This window comes from Colius striatus, chromosome 4, assembly GCF_028858725.1.
Source record: "Colius striatus isolate bColStr4 chromosome 4, bColStr4.1.hap1, whole genome shotgun sequence".
Lineage (NCBI taxonomy): Eukaryota > Metazoa > Chordata > Aves > Coliiformes > Coliidae > Colius > Colius striatus.
In genome coordinates, this window is record NC_084762.1 from 5,366,718 (window position 1) to 5,383,338 (window position 16,621).

Here is a 16,621-nt window from a genome sequence, read left to right on the forward strand (position 1 = left end):
CAACTGTCCTCGGTGTGTTACGCCAGGTTATTACTACTACAAGAATTAATAATTCAGAGTACTGCTATTAAGATTCTCCTCTACTTGGCAATCAAGGCTGATCATGCAAATTCTGAGACCTGGATGCTGGTACCGTGGGGAGAAAATTTGAGTAGATACTCACGTGTGTCTTCACGTCACCTTCAAGAATCCTGCTGTACCTGAGAAACTCCGCAACACTTCCATTCAGCAGCCTATCGAAGGCTTCAACATATGGTGCTATGCCTGTAGAAGAAGAGCATCCCATTATAATGGGTTCATAAAGTACTTAATGCGTAGGACATTCCTTTGTAGCAGATGGAGGAGAAAATACCATGGAAACAGAAAATTGCTGTAGGTTAATTTCTGCCATCCTCACTGATTTGTGAAATCAGTGAAAAGGGATGCATCAGGAGTTTTTCCTCTCTAGAAGGTTAAAAACCCTGCTCTTGGTAGAACTTGGCTAGGAACATGAAGAGAATTTACTCTCTATAATGTAGTGGCAGTCTCTTTTGTCTGAAAATAACAGGAGCTGTAATAAACATTTCTCAGCCTAGTGGCCTGATAAGCATGATTGTCTTAACAAAATTCTACTGTTGTAAGACAAATATTATCCCCTAAAAGAAGCTGCACTGCACCAAAGAGCTATTTTTATATCACCCACCCATTCCTGAAGATCTTTGCATTGTTTGGTGGCTTTTAATAGCGAAGTGATTCAATTTTCAGTAAGATACAGTCTTTAGAATGGGTTGACAGTGGATCTATGCAGTGAGATGTGTCTTTGTGTTCTCCTTGTTTTGCTTCTCTGACCTTGCAAAACTGTCCCTGGATAAAGGAAGCTCAAATGAGCCTTTTAGATGACACATCCCATTGACTACATATATGCTATACGTTCTATAACAGAGGAATAAAAATGCTCTTTTCTATATGGTATACAGAGCAGTTTCCAGATAAAGTGGACAATCAAAAAATGCACATGAGACTCAGTTTCTTACACATCTAAATGGCTTTATGTGCTACCTTGTAAGACAGCAGAAATAACCTTTCCTCAGATGCTTTCCAGCCTCCCTTTTCTCCCTGACATATCTTCATGTCTCCTCTATGCTTCAGAACCTTTGCCAGTTTCAGCACAAGCAACACACATGTGAATTTATGGCATCTCAGAGACCAAGGCTAAAATTCTTCCCAGCCTCTCTCCTTCATTAATGAAGCCTGAATATTGCTCTGAAGAGGTACCAGGCTTTCCCCAGAAAGTTTGCCTTAACCTTTTGGCACTATATGACAATTGTGTCCGAATTCATAATCTTGAAAAGCCTTCTTTATTCCACAAGAGTCCTCTGGCTCCTTGACAGAAAAGAAGAGAAAGGCTCTAGCAACTGGGAGTTTGCAATGGCTTGTGTGAAAAAAAATGTAGTTAGTCAGCTAGGCAGGATTTCAAGGCTCCTTTTGTTCTCTTGATGTCACTCACCTTTAATTCTGAGGAATTTCTGGGCTTTCTTCCATATAAAGTGTTTGTGTGTAAACCCCTCAAATGCCCTAGTGTACAAAAGGTTTTAGTTGTGCAGATGCTTTCCAAAGCCCATTTATGTTCTTTGTCAAAATCTCTGTATATCTCCAAGAGAATCATTGTAACCTTTTGCTTTAGAGCAGAGTTTTAAATAGCAGTTCACCAAATGGCAATTGTCCTATGCCAAACTAGAAAGCAACTATGCTATTTTTTACTATTCAATACAGCCAACTCCCAGGAGCATTTACTAGAACTCGCTGTGAGCCACACGGACCAATTGAATGGTTTGTTTGCAATCCTGCCGTTGTAATGCCATTTAGGAAAATGGTAAAGGTACAGTTCTCCCATCCTGCTCCTGATTTTGTTGTTTCTGAAAAAAAGGATTCATTAAAAAGTCAAGGTTATTGTCTGTAATATTTCTAATTATGGAAATGTAAGGTCTTTTAGGGGAAGGGGTCATGGTAGCAAAAAAAGCAATGTATCTCTGTTTCCTGTGGGGACTTAAGAAAGGCCACACTCTAGCTGAGCATCAGTTTGAAAGGAGAAAAAGAGACCCGTTCCATGAGACTGTCAGCCCTGCAGTTGCTATGGAAGTTATGTGGACCTCTGCAGAAGCATAGTTACACAGACATTCAAAATGATGCTTGTGGCACTGTATCAGTCACCTAAACTGAAGAACCAGCACAGTCTTTCCTAACTGCATCACTAAAAGCGAAATCCTGAGTCCTTGTGTGAGGCAGCTCTGCCTGGAGACATGGTGCAGACTGCCCAGTGCCCCAAGGTGCTGCTCACCTCATCTTCTCACTGCAGCCTCCCAGTGGGTGTGTTTTATAATCTCCCTCCAACAAGGTTTGTCAGGTGGTTTCTTCTAGGGATCTGTTTGGATATTAAGGCTCTGCTTCCCTGGGGAGTGAATCTTTTCACCTGGCTGAGCTCTCAGGCTTGGCCAAGGGTATGGCAATTGTCATGGAAGTACTTCACATGGTGAATTCATCTCCTGTCATGAAAGCAGCCCTGGCTCTGGATTAATATAGAGATTCACCTAAATGGATTCATTAGAGGACTGAAGCCTGTATTTTTTAAAAGCTGTGCATTTCCTAGTAGTGATTGATTTCTTTGTCAGTTTGTACAAGGATTGTGTTTCTCCTTGACTTTGTTACAGTTCACTAGCGCCCTAGGTATTCCCTGGCCTGTAAGCATTTTATTACTGAAGCTTACTGTGACAGGCTAACTCATCTCCTGTGGAAGCCTGCTGGAAGATGCTCTCTTCCTACCATAGAAACACGCTGCTTTCTGTCAGCTGCTCCACAGCAGCTGCCAATGCGTGGGCCCATGGCACACGTGACTGTGGGGAAGGTCCCTCGCACGTGGTGTTGGGTAAGGGCTGGCATATAGGGACAATAAAGCAGCTGACATCCACTGACTTGCTTCTGTGTCACTAAGGAAGCTGCCTGCAACCTTCTGCTTGTTCTGCAGCTTCTGTACAGCAACTGAATCCATGCTGGCATGTGGTTTTCTCTGGAGACTGCAGAAAAGGGATAGCAAATACAGAAACAAAGCTAGTAAAGGGATAGATGGAGGGGTTCTGAGTGAAAAAACAAGCTCTGGAAGAAGCAAAGGGCACCTGTATTTAGTCAACATTAGAACTGCCACGTTTATAAGGTTATTTACCCTGTAAATTTCACAGAATCACAGAATATTAAGGTTTGGAAGGGACCTTGAAAGATCATCCAGTGCAATCCCCCTGCCAGAGCAGGACCACCTAGAGTAGGTCACACAGGAACTCATCCAGGTGGGTTTGGAATGTCTCCAGGGAAGGAGACTCAATTTCAGGAACAACAGAAAAATCAGAGAGTGAAAAAAAAAATGATTTGGTGATATGATGTGAATAAATGAAGGCAGATTTTTTTTAGTTCATTCTCCAATGCAGTGCTTTGAAGGTCCATCTGGGAAAGGAAAGCTCAAGAGATAACAAGGAAAGGCCACAAGTGTGTGGCAGCCCTTAGTGAGCAAACGTTTGTGAACAAACTTGTATTTGATTGAGGATATTAAACAATTAAATAATGTGGGCTCACACTGTGAAATTCAGAGAGCTGGCAAATAAAATCAGTGCTTCTATCAGTGCCTTCTTCAGGAATATTTATGCTGTAAATTTTGGGGACGTCTCATTTCTTCTGCTAATTAGGCTCGAGCTGACATTTCAACTTGTGTTATGTACAATCATATAAATGCTGAAATGGAAAGAGTGATAAAGCTTGAGATACAGACATTAGTCAAATCTTGAATTTGTAGGCAATAATGATTTAGAATAATGCACATGACATTTCCAAATTCATTTTAAAAAATACTGCTTCCTTCTGATCCCGAACTGGAAAGGGTCAGAATTGCACTCCCTCCTACAAGACAAACACAGATGCTGCTTGGAATTTCCTAAGAACATAGATAAGGTACTTAAAAAAAACTAGACTTACTTCCATTGACTCCATTGATGGCATCACACTCCATTCCACCAGATCTGTGTGCATCTGAAAACAACGATTCGAGTCGGGTCACTGCTTTCTCCAGTCTCTCCACCAAATCATGACTCTCTGCCATTCTGAAAGAATTATTAAGGACAGAAACAGTGTTGAGCCCCTCTGAGTAAATTCCATGCTTTACTTCATGTTACAGTTCTATCCATCTTGTGACTCTGTCTTCCATCAGCTTTTATGGTAAGATTCATGTATTTTAAGTATTGTCTTTTTGGCATATAAGCATTTTCAGTGAAGCAGCTCACATGTGGTAACTTGCTGCTTTGTGAACTGGAAATACTCATTGTAAACAGAGGATTCAAACCACTGCTACTGTAGCTTTGGACAGTCTGTGTGTGGATAATTTATGACAAATATATGTGGTATGCTCCCAATCAGATATTGAGAAGACTGAGATATTTATAAATGTAATTGGTAAAATCCTTATGCCTACAATGATTTGCATCAGCCATTTACAGAGGCAAAAGTATAGACCCAATTAAGACTTGACTGAAAGCCGGGCTTTAAACATGTACCTCCTGATTTTTGAAAGGTACATTCTGAAATTTGCCTCAGTCTTTTATGCTTTGTAGTACAACTCAGACACTTCATTGAAGTGAAGCCAACAAAGTCTTCTGTTTATTCTTCTGATATTATTTCTAATAACTTGATTTCTTTTTTCCTTATGAGAGCACCTGATGTGAATCTGTGTTTCCCAAGCTTTCTAAATCAATCACTAATTAACTTTTGGGAAGAAACAAAAAGAAAATCCAGGGGCCTGCACATACAGTAATGCCACAGTGCTTTTGATTTAAAATGAAATAGAAATTAGGTTAAATTTTTAACAATTCACACATTACTTTCTTTTCCCACAATGTGATTATCTGCTTTCTTACATCTGAGGAAATGTAGGCATTGACATTTTTGAATACTGGCCAATGTCTCAGGGAACACAGTGCTATATACACCTCAACTGAGAAACAGTTATGTAAGCAAAGACAAAGCTATGTTTAAATCTTCTATCATTTAACACAAGTTTGATGTACATGTTCCTCACTTAAAGTTGTGTGTGTTTCGTTCTGCTAAGTGACATACAGTAAGACAGGGGAGATCTATGGCTCTTGGTTAACATGGTCACAGAATCATAGATTCACAGAATCCCAGAATGGTGGGGGTTGGAAGGGATCTCTAGAGCTCATCCAGCCCAACCTCCTGCTAAAGCACGTTCCCCTCAATCAGGGGGCACAGGAACGTGTCCAGGTGGGTTTGGAAACCTCCCAAGAAGGTTTCTACACCCTTCACACCTTCCCTGGGCAGCCTGTGCCAGGCTCCCTCACCTGAAGAGCAAAGCAGTTTTTCCCGTGGAAAAACTGGTGGAAAAACAGGTTCCAGTGGAAATTCCTGTGTTCCAGCTTGTGCCCATTACCCCTTGTCCTGCCACTGGCCACCACAGAAAAAGACTGTCCCCAGCCTCTCCACGCCTGAGAGGAACCACTTTTACCATAAAATTAGGGATGCCAGGTTTTTATTGTTCTTATAGGAAATGTTACACTTCAGAACTCCTCAGTCATTATGTTTACACTGAACCCACCTTTTCATTCCTGCACTTATATATTCACGGTATTTGTAACTGTACTTACATATATATCTGTGCACCTCAGTATGTGCACAGGTATCCCCTGTCATCCCTGTCCTCCTCTGAGCAATAGCATGACAACTCTCTTCATCTATTCTCAATCTAAACATTGGCATCTTTGCCTATATTTAGGGATTCACGTATTTGGCTCATATTATGACAACCTTCAGCATTTTCTTGGCCTATATTCAGCTGTTCACCTGATTACTTCTCATTCCACGCTGCACTCTGCACAGTCAAACCGACACCACAAAGCTTCGGCTCAAAGGGAGTCAGAAGCCAAACGGTACAGCTTGACTGTGTGAAGATGCTGTGTCTGTGATATAGCATCAGAGCTTACATCATAAATAAATAATAAGGCTGGTCCACTTACAGTGCCAAATAAAAGTCTTTGTACATTAATGAAAATTAAAGAGGTTGTAAATCGCCTATGGGATGCTTACACTCCCATAAACCGTATTTTTACATCAGGACAGATTCTCTATCTCATCTCTACTAGGATTTTAATCATCTCTAATAGGATTTTAATTAAAGCTTTGTTCTTGAACTGGATTATTGGGGTTAATTGTATATCCTTTCCTTGACTTGCTGCCGACCACCTATAAGGAGTTAAAACATTGTGTCAGCTCCCATGTAATCCTGTATACAGTTGCTCTCTTGGTGGAGAAGTACATTGTCCTTCATTGGAAACAGGTCAACTAAGAGCCAGGAAAGGTGTTAACAAACATCTACTGACAGTCATTTAATGCTGACATTGTTGACTGTCTCTTGAGCACAAAAAAAAAAAAATAAGAGGGAGGATCCAAAGATCTGCTCTGTTTACTGTTAGAGATATCTTTTTGGGGACGTGGTAGGTAATACCACCATCTGTCATCTCTTCCCCAAAAGAAGTGAAGCCAAAACCAGGTGGAATAAGGCATGCTGAAGACCAAAAAGCACATCTCCTTTTATAGACAGCCCTTGGGAGAATATCACTGCGTTTCTCTCCAGTTTGACAGCTGTCTAAAAGTGCCAGTTATCTATTATCAAGGGAAAAAAACTTGTCTGTAGACTAAAATTCCCTGACATCCTAAATAGCAGTCAAACTGGAAGCCAAAACACACAGGTACTATTCCTGTTATCACTGTATGTGACTTAAAAGAGAGGACCATATTGCTCTACCTCAAGAAGAAACAAGCTGTAACAAGCCCACAGGGACAAGCAGTATCATAGCATAAGGGGTAAAATAAACAACCCGTGATTTATTAGGCATGTAAAAATGGCAGGCTTGTACACAGGAACAGTACCACCCTGTAAATCATGATACTATTTTGGCAAACATCAGCAAGAGATGGTATAGAGTTCCTCGGTTGTTTTTATTTCCTAGTACACTTAGAAGAAAAAGAAGCTACCTGTTAATTTATTTGCATTTTTTCCCTAACTACTAATCCTTCCAAATCCACTTTGCATCTGAAAAATTAAGTCAAGTCCCCCTCATGCTCATCATCTGAGATGGTACAGGTCAGATTTTGCTTTTCCTCTCTATGCCAAAATAGACAGTTGCCTAAAACAGAATACAAGCAGCAATGCAGCATTTTAATGGTATCTAACATTCCTGTGCTGCTTGGGGAATCAGAGTCTTATTGAAAGTGTGGCAGCCTGCACAGGTGCTTTCTCTCAGAGTCTTTTAATGAATATCTACTGAGATGCAAAATAAAATAGACAAAACCCTAGATTGCCAGCTGGTACTATCAGGAAGCCACACATCAATCAACATTGTATTGACCCAAAGTACTGTGTCCTCCAAGAGTTCTTCTGTTCAGTACATACCAAGGGAGGGGAAATGCATATGCCGTCCTGAACATCCCCTCAAATTACAGAGTGTCTCACGGCACTTCCTTTCTGAAATAACTCCAAAGTCAACCTGCCTCTGCAATGGCTGCCTTTCCTACTCTGCCATTCAAGCATATGGACCAACACCAAGCTGTCTTGTGAGGGCAGTCCTTTTGCTAGCTTTGGCATCAGACCCCATTGGTACTGGCTGAGTGGTAACAAGTAGCCTCTGAAGCTATTTGCGTCGCTACTGTAAAAGATTTTAGGTAGAGAACACAAAGTGAGGGAGTACTGGTTAGAAGAAAGAGTAAAGTGTGTGTTGGTAGACAGAAGCATTACCTTGTATGGTTTGTGTTTTGTTTCTCATTAGCTGTATGGGAGGAATGTAAACAGAGGCTTGTCAAACTCATGCCAAATTGGATTAAACCAGAAGACCTCTCAGTAAAGCCCTGTGAATGATTCAGGGTTCAAATCAGAGCCTTTGATGACCTTTTTTTCTTGTTTTACCCCTCAATCTGCTACAGGCTCCTTGGGAAGCAATGCTCTTTAAAGTACAGAGAAAAAAATACTGTTTTGTTTTTCCTAGTAAAAGGTATAGTCTTGCACATCTAATAGTGTGAGAATTTTGATGAGCTTTTGTTGGGGTTTTTATTGGTTATTGTTAAAATAGACAAGTGTTCTAACTGAAATAGCAAAAATACAAAAAGGTCTGCATGACTTCTGCTTTTTGTGGATGGGTGTGCCATTTGGACTGGAAAGTCTTGGCTGGCTCTAGTATATTCGTCATAAAATACTTCTGTCTACAGCTCACTGTGTTTGCTAAAACCACTAATGTGCTATAGATTTGTCCTCTATTGCTGTGCCTAAGAGTGTGCTACCTAAATTACCTTGTCTGTGGACTTCTGTCTTTGGCACACCCTCTGTGTTTTTAAAGAGTTATTTTTTATAAGCAAAAAAGATGTTTTTGTGTAGAAGAGGAAGAAACAGGTTCATGTCGAGCCTCTTCCATTTAACCCAAGCTTTTTCCTTTGTCTGGCCTTTATGCTGTTGGGACCACAAAGTAGACTCTTTTGTTTCTATTCTGACTCTTTCTCTGTTTCTCTCCCTCTCCCAATGATCATGCTGCTGTCTTATGAAAACATGCAGGAAAGAGATGGAGGCCTTTTAGTATGCCACTCTTTAAAAAATATTACCAACCTGCTTTGTAAACCAATCCCTATTTTGACAAGTACCCCTAAGACTGTTCACGCAGTTTAGGTTTCTTATCACATCCCAGTTTAGCCCAGTAATTATGGGTGAGCAATTGCAGGCATCAAGCTGTGTGTCTACAAGTCAGTGTAATAACAGCACAGACTGCAGTTAGGCTTCTGATAATTTCATATGAATTCTTTAAAATCTGTCACGTTTTCACCTATGTGCATAAGATCTCCTGCAATATCAGTTCGCTTTCTAATGATATGTAAGTTCTGTGATGAGCTTCTATCCCTTGCTGAATAATTTTGACTGCCTTACCAATTGTGTGATCACAAAGAACAAGTTCATTATTTAATGATATACTGAAGCAGTCAAGACTTGACAGTCTGTGTAAGCATGATTGACTTAAAATAACCAAGGCAACCCAGTTTCTAAGTACATTCTCCTCTTCTTTTAATGCTCCCTTTTTATGTCACCACTGCTCATAGTCTTTTGTCTTGGTTTTTATTTTCTTCTCTCCCTCCAATAAAGAGTTTTAGTGTCTCCCCAATCAACAGAAAGGCCATGTTCTTAGCCACCTCATTGACTATGTGTTAGTGTGGTGCTCTTCATGTCATCCAGCATCTTAAAGGCCTTACAAGCCATTTAATTACCTGTCACAGGTCCAATTACTGCATGTGAGCAGGCTGCTTTTCTGAACTAAGAAAATACCACATGCAGGCATTGATTTTATGAAAGTGCTTCAGTTGAGTTCATAACAACTGAACGGCAGGATTCTGGGCTACCGTTCCAAACAAATTGCATTGCATTCTCTTGAAAGGGTAAACTCCACAAAGTAAAAAGCCTTGTGGAGTGTTTCAGTACTTCTGGGATGTGAAAGGAGAAAAGCAAAGGGAGAAGGTTAAAACTAAACACATAACGTTGCAAGCTCTAAACCCACAAACTATCAAATGACTTCAGCAGCAAGGCTGAGACAAGTTATTCAGTACCAAGGTTAGTAACGGTTTCGTTTGCTGCGAGGGTGGCCTTTCAAACCACTTCCACACCCCACTTCTCATGCATATCCATATTACACCAAAGCCCGAAGAGTTGGCCTTGATTTCTGTCATTAGCTAGCACTCTTGCTCTCTGCAGAACATCCTGCTGCAATTACAACCTCAGCACTCTTCATCTCATGGCCTCAGCTCATCGTGGCTGCCCTGCTCAGCCTGCAGCCTGTGACCTTTCTCCCAGCATGGCAGTAGCCAGGAGGCCCAAAACAAACTTACTGCCATTTTGAGTACACCCTTTGCTCTGCAGCTCATTTGTGATCCTTATTGATCAAGAAAACTCAAGGCCTGTCTCCCATTCTAAAACTCAGCCCACTGGCTGTGATACTGCTGGCATTGCAAAGGGTTGTGCCTTTGCTTCTGATTCCAGATGATACGGGCCACTTGCTACTAAAAAAGACCTACTTCCTGCTGTAACCTGGTTACTAGCTAGAGGTCTTGAGTTTTAATGCTAATCCATGCAACCTTGCACACTTCCAAGATCAGAAACATTTGGCTATTTATCCCTCCTGTTTCAGAGTGAGGTATCACAAAGGCCAGAAAGATCAAACTGGACTCATTTTAGAGGCTTGTACAGTTAGCCCCTTCTATGATGGTTGCATTAGAGGACCCAGAGCTGTAAGGTGAATTATTCTCTTGTTTCTTCTCTCTAAACAATGACAGATTACACATGGAAATGTAAATCATTCTTTGCATTCCTTCCAAAAAGCCATTAATTATTTAAACCAATTAAAAAAGGTAACTTTAATGCATAGGATCTGAGCATGTCTTCTTGGGAGAACACCACACTATTCAATTCTGCACTTAAGCGTTTACCTCTTTGTTTCCATACATTCATATATTCTACAAAAGCAAGGATTCCCAGTTACAAAACCAAGGATTCCCAGTATACTACTACCAGTATTTTGGATTTTGCAAGCAATTTCTTCAGCCTGCTATTCTCTGAAAAATTGTGGGTCACACAGAGCAATTTGTATTAGCACGTACTCAGGAAAGTCTCGATAGGACATTTTTTAGTAACAAGAAGTCCCTGAAATTTGACATAGAATACTTTAGCTACCCTGGTGAAATGAAGACAAGAGTAGCTAGTATGTGTAAGGACTAAGGCCATATCTATGCCATAAAGTCTTGCTAATGTGACGATCACAATCACAGAAGTTTAAGAAACCCTCAAACCCTTGCTGAACTATCTGAATCTGCAGAACCTCTGCTGTGCTTTTGGCATTCCAATGTACACTGCTGGCCTGCTGCAGTCCTAGCAGTGACATTCGGAGGAATAGCTGTGCCTTTAGAATTCAAAGCATTGCTTATTTCAAGAAGCACAAAACCCTACCTGCCAAAATTACTCCTTGGGGAAAACTATGGGAGTAATGGAGCTGACTCTGTACCTCGGGAAAAATGGCAAGTTCCCAATTGCACCCTCTATTACAAAAGATCCACTTAAAATTGTAGAGAAAGGAATTCAAATGATATCAATGCTATTAGAGATCATAGAATCATGGGCAGTGGCACAGGCTGCCCAGAGGGGTTGTGGAGTCTCCTTCCTTGGAGGTCTTCAAGACCCACCTGGACACGCTCCTATGCGACCTGACCTAGGTGACCCTGCTTCTGCAGGGGGGTTGGACTGGATGATCTCTAAAGGTCCCTTCCAACCCTACCATTCTATGATTCTATGATCTTTGCTCTTTATAGTATATGAAGAAGTATTTTTCTCCACTAAAGTGAGCGCTGTAGTGGACAAAGAATAATGAAAACATGTCCTAGGTTGGTTCTACTGTAATAGTAAATAATACACATCCTCTTCATTTTTATTTAATTGAGAAATCATACTTTATTCATTATGTTTGGAGTCGTGCACCTTCCACATCCCAGCAGCACTCATTTCAGGGAGGAAGGCACAAAAGAATATTCTGAATCCTTGCATTTTTGTTACGCCCCAGACCAAAAAGGGCCATATTGTTGTGTGTGCCTGACTTTGCTACAGAAGGGAGGTTTCCTTGCTCAAAATAGAATCAAACAGCGTTATGAAATCCTTGTGTTGAAAATGTATAGAATGGGGGGGGGGAAAGTTTATTATCATCAGGGGGGTTGGACTAGATGGTCTCTAAAGGTCCCTTCCAACCCTACCATTCTATGACTCTATGATTCTATGAGTTGCATAATAAATAACTGAAAGGAAATGCTAGCATCAAATTTGCATAGAACCAGGATATCCGACAGCAGGAGCATCTTAAAAGGCCAGCTTTGAGAATACTGTCTTGGCTTTCAACTCATTCTGTCTACCCCTTTGCTGTTCTAAATAATTTTTAAAGTTATATTTCTGAAGTAGGACTAGTCTCCTGACTACAGTTTCACAGAACAATAAACCACGGCCACTGGCTTAGAAAGAAATTACATATAAATGTGCTGTGTTGATCCCACCCAGCCCTCTTGCAAAACAGACTCTTTCCAACTGTTTTCCAGTGGACCAGCCTCTGGGTCATTTTTTTTCTGAAAACATTTTCCATCACTGGAAAACCACCACTTTCAGGTAATGCATATAAAGCAAGCTTTCTTCCCCAGATGGTCTTTGTTTTTAAGACTGCCCCTCTGTGTTATGAAACCTGATTTTTTCCTCAATAAAAATCCCCACTGTTGATCCTGTAATGCTGGAACACAGGTCTACAGCAATCCTCCAGGCAAAGGAGAGATTTTTAGGTGGGGTCATGACAAGTTCTCCTTGGCTTTGTGCTGGCTGCATCTCTGGGGGTGTAACTCCTTTCAGATGTCAAGTTATTGCAAAACGCAGCATCTCAGCTTCACCGTTCTTCATCTCTGCCTTCCTCCTGCCCCCTCTGAACGCCGTCTTCTGTTTGCAGAAGCCCTGCTATATTTTTATATAAAGGTATATATTCCGTCTTCAGATCTCTCACTCTAAGATGCTGTTTAACCCTTTTACTCTGGGCTAAAGCTGTAGGCTACTCAATCACCCCCGCCACAGATACACGTCTGGTTCCAGGCGCGGGGGGAACCGAGGACTCGGAGCCCAGCTACCCACCAGCACTCCAGCTGCCTCCCTCAAAATTAGATCATCTTACGCTGATTAAGAGAGTTCAAGACGGGCATCGCTTGACACAGTCAGGTCTGCATAAACAAGCGGAGGGCATTTTTGATAACTCGTCGCAAAGCCGGGCTGCCGGGAGCCGGGGTGGGGGCTGGGGCACGGCCGGGAGCACCCCCGGGACTCACCCGCGGCTGCCGCCGGCGCTGACCGCGGGCTGGGCGGAGGACATCCGCGTTCAGGTCCGCGTTCAGCCCCGCAGAGGATCCCTCATCTTCTGTGGTATTTCGCTCGGGTTTCTCCCCCCCCCTCCCGTTACTCCCCGCACCCCCTCCCCCGCGGCTCTTCGCACTTATCCCCCGGGGGCGAGGGGAGGCTTTCCGTGCGCTGCCCGGCGCAGGTGACAGCAGAGCAAGCCGAGAGGCAGACGAGAGCCCGGGCCGCCAGCATGGCCGCGCCCGCGGGGCCCTGACCCAGATTGCGCCGGGGGCACTGCCCGCTCGCCGAACCGCGCCTGCAGCCCCGGCCCGAGCCCTCATCGCCGCCCTTTCCCCAAGACGCCCGCGGCCGCCGCCGCGCCGCACCCCCCGCGCCGCAGCCGGCGGAGCGCACCCGCGGCACGGCCGGGCCCGCCCCAGCCTGGCCGGGGCCGAGGGGGGGTCGGGCCGCTCCGCGCATCCCGCCCCTGCCGCCGCTGCCTGCTCTTGAGTTACCTGTTTTGATGACCCGTGTAGCCCTTTTTTTTTTTTTTTTCCCCCTCCTCTCCGCAATGAAAATCCGTGGCCGGCCACTCGCTCCCCCCCTCCCTCGCCTCGCCGCTGCTCTCCCTCCTCCTCCTCCTCTTCCTCCTCCTCCTTCTCCTCCTCCTCCTCCTCCTCGGCGGGAGCCGGTGTCAGTCAGTCACATCAGCTGCCCGGGCAGGCAGGGAGAGAAATGCCCGGCGGCTTCCGGGAGTGCCAAATAAAGACAAGTCCAGAAAGAGAGAGAGACGGTGGCAGAGATGGAGAAAGAAAGCAAAAAAGTGGGTGGAGTGTGAAAATGGAGAGCGAGGGAGAGGCAGAGGTGTGTGCCGGTGCGGCGGCGGCGGCGGGGTGCCTGGGAGGACACAGAGCATCACCGAGGAGCACGGGCATACGGGGGCAGGGGGCACCCTCCCGCTTGCACATGGGCACGGCTCGGGTGAGTGGGCAGTGAGCATCCCGCAGGCCTGGCCCGTGCTGCAAATGGAGAGCAGGGGCCGGTGTGGGAACTGGCAGATCCTTCACATGGCAGGAGAGGCTGAAGGCAGCCACACGCACACCAAGATAGCTCATTGTCTACTCCGAGCCACACTAAACTGTACTAGCTCGAGCGTTTCTATAGCTGGGCCCACAGCCGGGTTACTGCCTTCATTCAGTATAGCCACAAAACCAGGACTTCTCCCAGGAGGCCAACCCTCATGCCTGGGCCTCGTTTGTGGGGTTCTGTGTGCTTTACACTGCTGGCACCCCTGGCCAAATGGGAGCACGTGCATTTTACAATGATGCCGTGTTCCTCACCACATGGTCCCGAGACACATCGTCCCCTTGAAATCTGCTTCACCTCCAAGTATCAAATGATCTGGCTTTCTACACAGAAGTCTTGGAAGAAGACCATGTATTCACAGCCTTTAAAGGAACAGTTTGCTTTTTAAATGGCAAAATAATCCATTAGTGATGATAACAAAAAAGACCACATAGATTTTTCAAGAGAACCATATGGTTGTGCAAAAATCAGTAGCACTTCTCCCTATCAAATGTAGGTTATTTTAGAAGACTTTATGTTTCATTCCTGATGGTTTGACATGGGACACAATAATTTGTTTTAATTGTGAAGCAGTTAAATGAGGACTGGGGAAAGTCATGTTTTAACAAGGATGCCACAGTTAACAGCTCACAGACCTCACATGCCTAGGCACAACATTAAATCAAAAGCAAGTTGACTGCAAGGATGAGTCTGGGATCCAAACTCACTAGTGCAGACAATGTAATAAACATCTGAAATTAGCAAAATACCAGTGCCACAGCTTCCTGTGTGCAGTGAAAAGAACTGCTTCTCCTTGGCACATAGTCAGATGAAGTCAACAGAACAGCAGAGGTTTTAAGCCAGAGGGTCTTGCCAGACCTTTCAAAAGGGGAAAATGGCAGTATGGAATTGAAGACCTGATTGCAGAAATGCACAGAACACAGAAACTACTTAAGTGAGAAAGAAGCTCAGAAAGAAAACCCAAATAATTAAGAAAATGTGAAACTACATTTGAGAAAAATATATTTAACTACAGAATGTTTTACAAGCTCCTACTGTAAGAGCACAGTCAAGCACTCTACATCATCTTTTTACGTCATGCTTTCCATATGGAAAACAGGGAATAACCATTGGGCTTTTCCTTTCCATGCAAAGTCTTCTGAGACTACCAAAGTGGCAGATGCCCTACATGTCTCAAACAAGTTCCCTACGATGCATCTTCACTCTCAACTTGTAGTGGGTTCTTCACAAAAGAACCACATTCTTTATTGTCTTCCCCAGGACAGCGTTGGCAAATGTAAAAAGGTAAAGCTAAGGTAAAGGGAAGGGCAAGAAGAAGTAAATTTAGTAAGAAGGGAGGGGAAAGGCAGATTCAGTGATTGTAAAGGGACCTCATATACATATACCTCATACATACACATATATACATACACCTCACACAGAGGAAACCTAGCTTCAAGCAAACATGGCAGATGTAGAGCCTGAAGGCGTTAGAGCCTTGAAGTTTCTGTATTAGTAAAGGCAATCTTATGAGGCAGTTTGATAAAGAACTTTGTACTTATTGAGTCAGGCTGAGCAACAGCATCCTAAAGGGAAGAAAGGAATGAGAGAGTGCAAAATTGAGACTTTGCAAAATACTGTACATGCAAAACTGGATGACATGCTGTTGTTTCATCCCATCACGGAAAAAGAAGGCTTGGGCAGCAATTAAAACTATGTTTTGAAGATGCTTGGCACTGACATCAAGTGAAACACTGAGCAGGGAATGACTGGAGGGTCTGGCTTCGGGGCTGAGTACTTTGCCCTCAATCTAACAATGCATTGGCTTAGATTGTTATGGAGAAATTACAGTGGTGCCAGGAGTTGCAACATTAAAAGTGAAAGGTTTTTATTTGTATAGTTTATAGTGGGGACAAGGATCAGGATAAAAAAACCATTCAAAATGCTCTTACAGTTCTAACTTATACCTCCTGAAATGATGAGGAGCTCTTCTTGTGCAGCAATAGCCCTCTTGCAGGAAGTTACCCAATTTAAACAGAGCTCACAGAGCGTAGTGCCTGGCATTTAATAGAACATTATCCTTTTCTTTTTCATTTTACTTTTTGACTTTGCTGCTTCAGACAATCTGTGCCAAGGCTGGCATGGTTTATTCCCTTTTATAGAAGAGTACATTTCTAAAGTTGTGCAGGGATCCCAAAGTACACGTCAGAGGCTGTAGAGATAGGCTATCAAAATCTCCAGGGAATGCCAGCACTGTAACCTAGTTAGGAGAAAATACTCTGGTGCATCTTTTATTTGCATACGTGTTTTTCCACAGAAGAAAACTGTTGCAAATGTTAATGCTTACTTCCCCAGTGTTTGTTGAAAGTTGTCTTTCAATGTAGGTTATAGTAAAATTTCCCTGTTGATATAAGTTGCATCTAAGGAGCTCACAGATGAGTTTGGAGAAAGCCACAAATGTTGTTGCTCATTTCCTTGATTTCATGAAGTCTGTCTTTGCTGGGGCAATGCAGAAAGTATTAATATGAATTAAAATTGCACAAGCACTTACTGATGGGAAAATACACAGAATCATAGAATGGTAGGGGTTGG

General features: G+C 43.2%; 1 protein-coding gene and 1 long non-coding RNA gene across 2 annotated transcripts in view; one reads left to right on the forward strand and one right to left on the reverse strand.

Annotated features, from left to right (window-relative positions):
- The window catches only part of CAP2 (cyclase associated actin cytoskeleton regulatory protein 2), a 61,284-nt gene extending 47,717 nt beyond the window's left edge, over positions 1-13,567 (reverse strand). Inside the window, exons 1-3 of the mRNA XM_061994545.1 lie at positions 13,480-13,567; positions 3,997-4,121; positions 164-264 (exon numbers count right to left, since the gene is read on the reverse strand). Of these exons, the coding sequence (XP_061850529.1) occupies positions 164-264; positions 3,997-4,120 (225 nt within the window). The 5' untranslated portion in view covers position 4,121; positions 13,480-13,567. The remainder of the gene's footprint in view (positions 1-163; positions 265-3,996; positions 4,122-13,479) is intronic.
- The window catches only part of LOC133625275 (uncharacterized), a 101,013-nt gene that overhangs the window by 53,257 nt on the left and 31,135 nt on the right, over positions 1-16,621 (forward strand). The window lies entirely within an intron of this gene.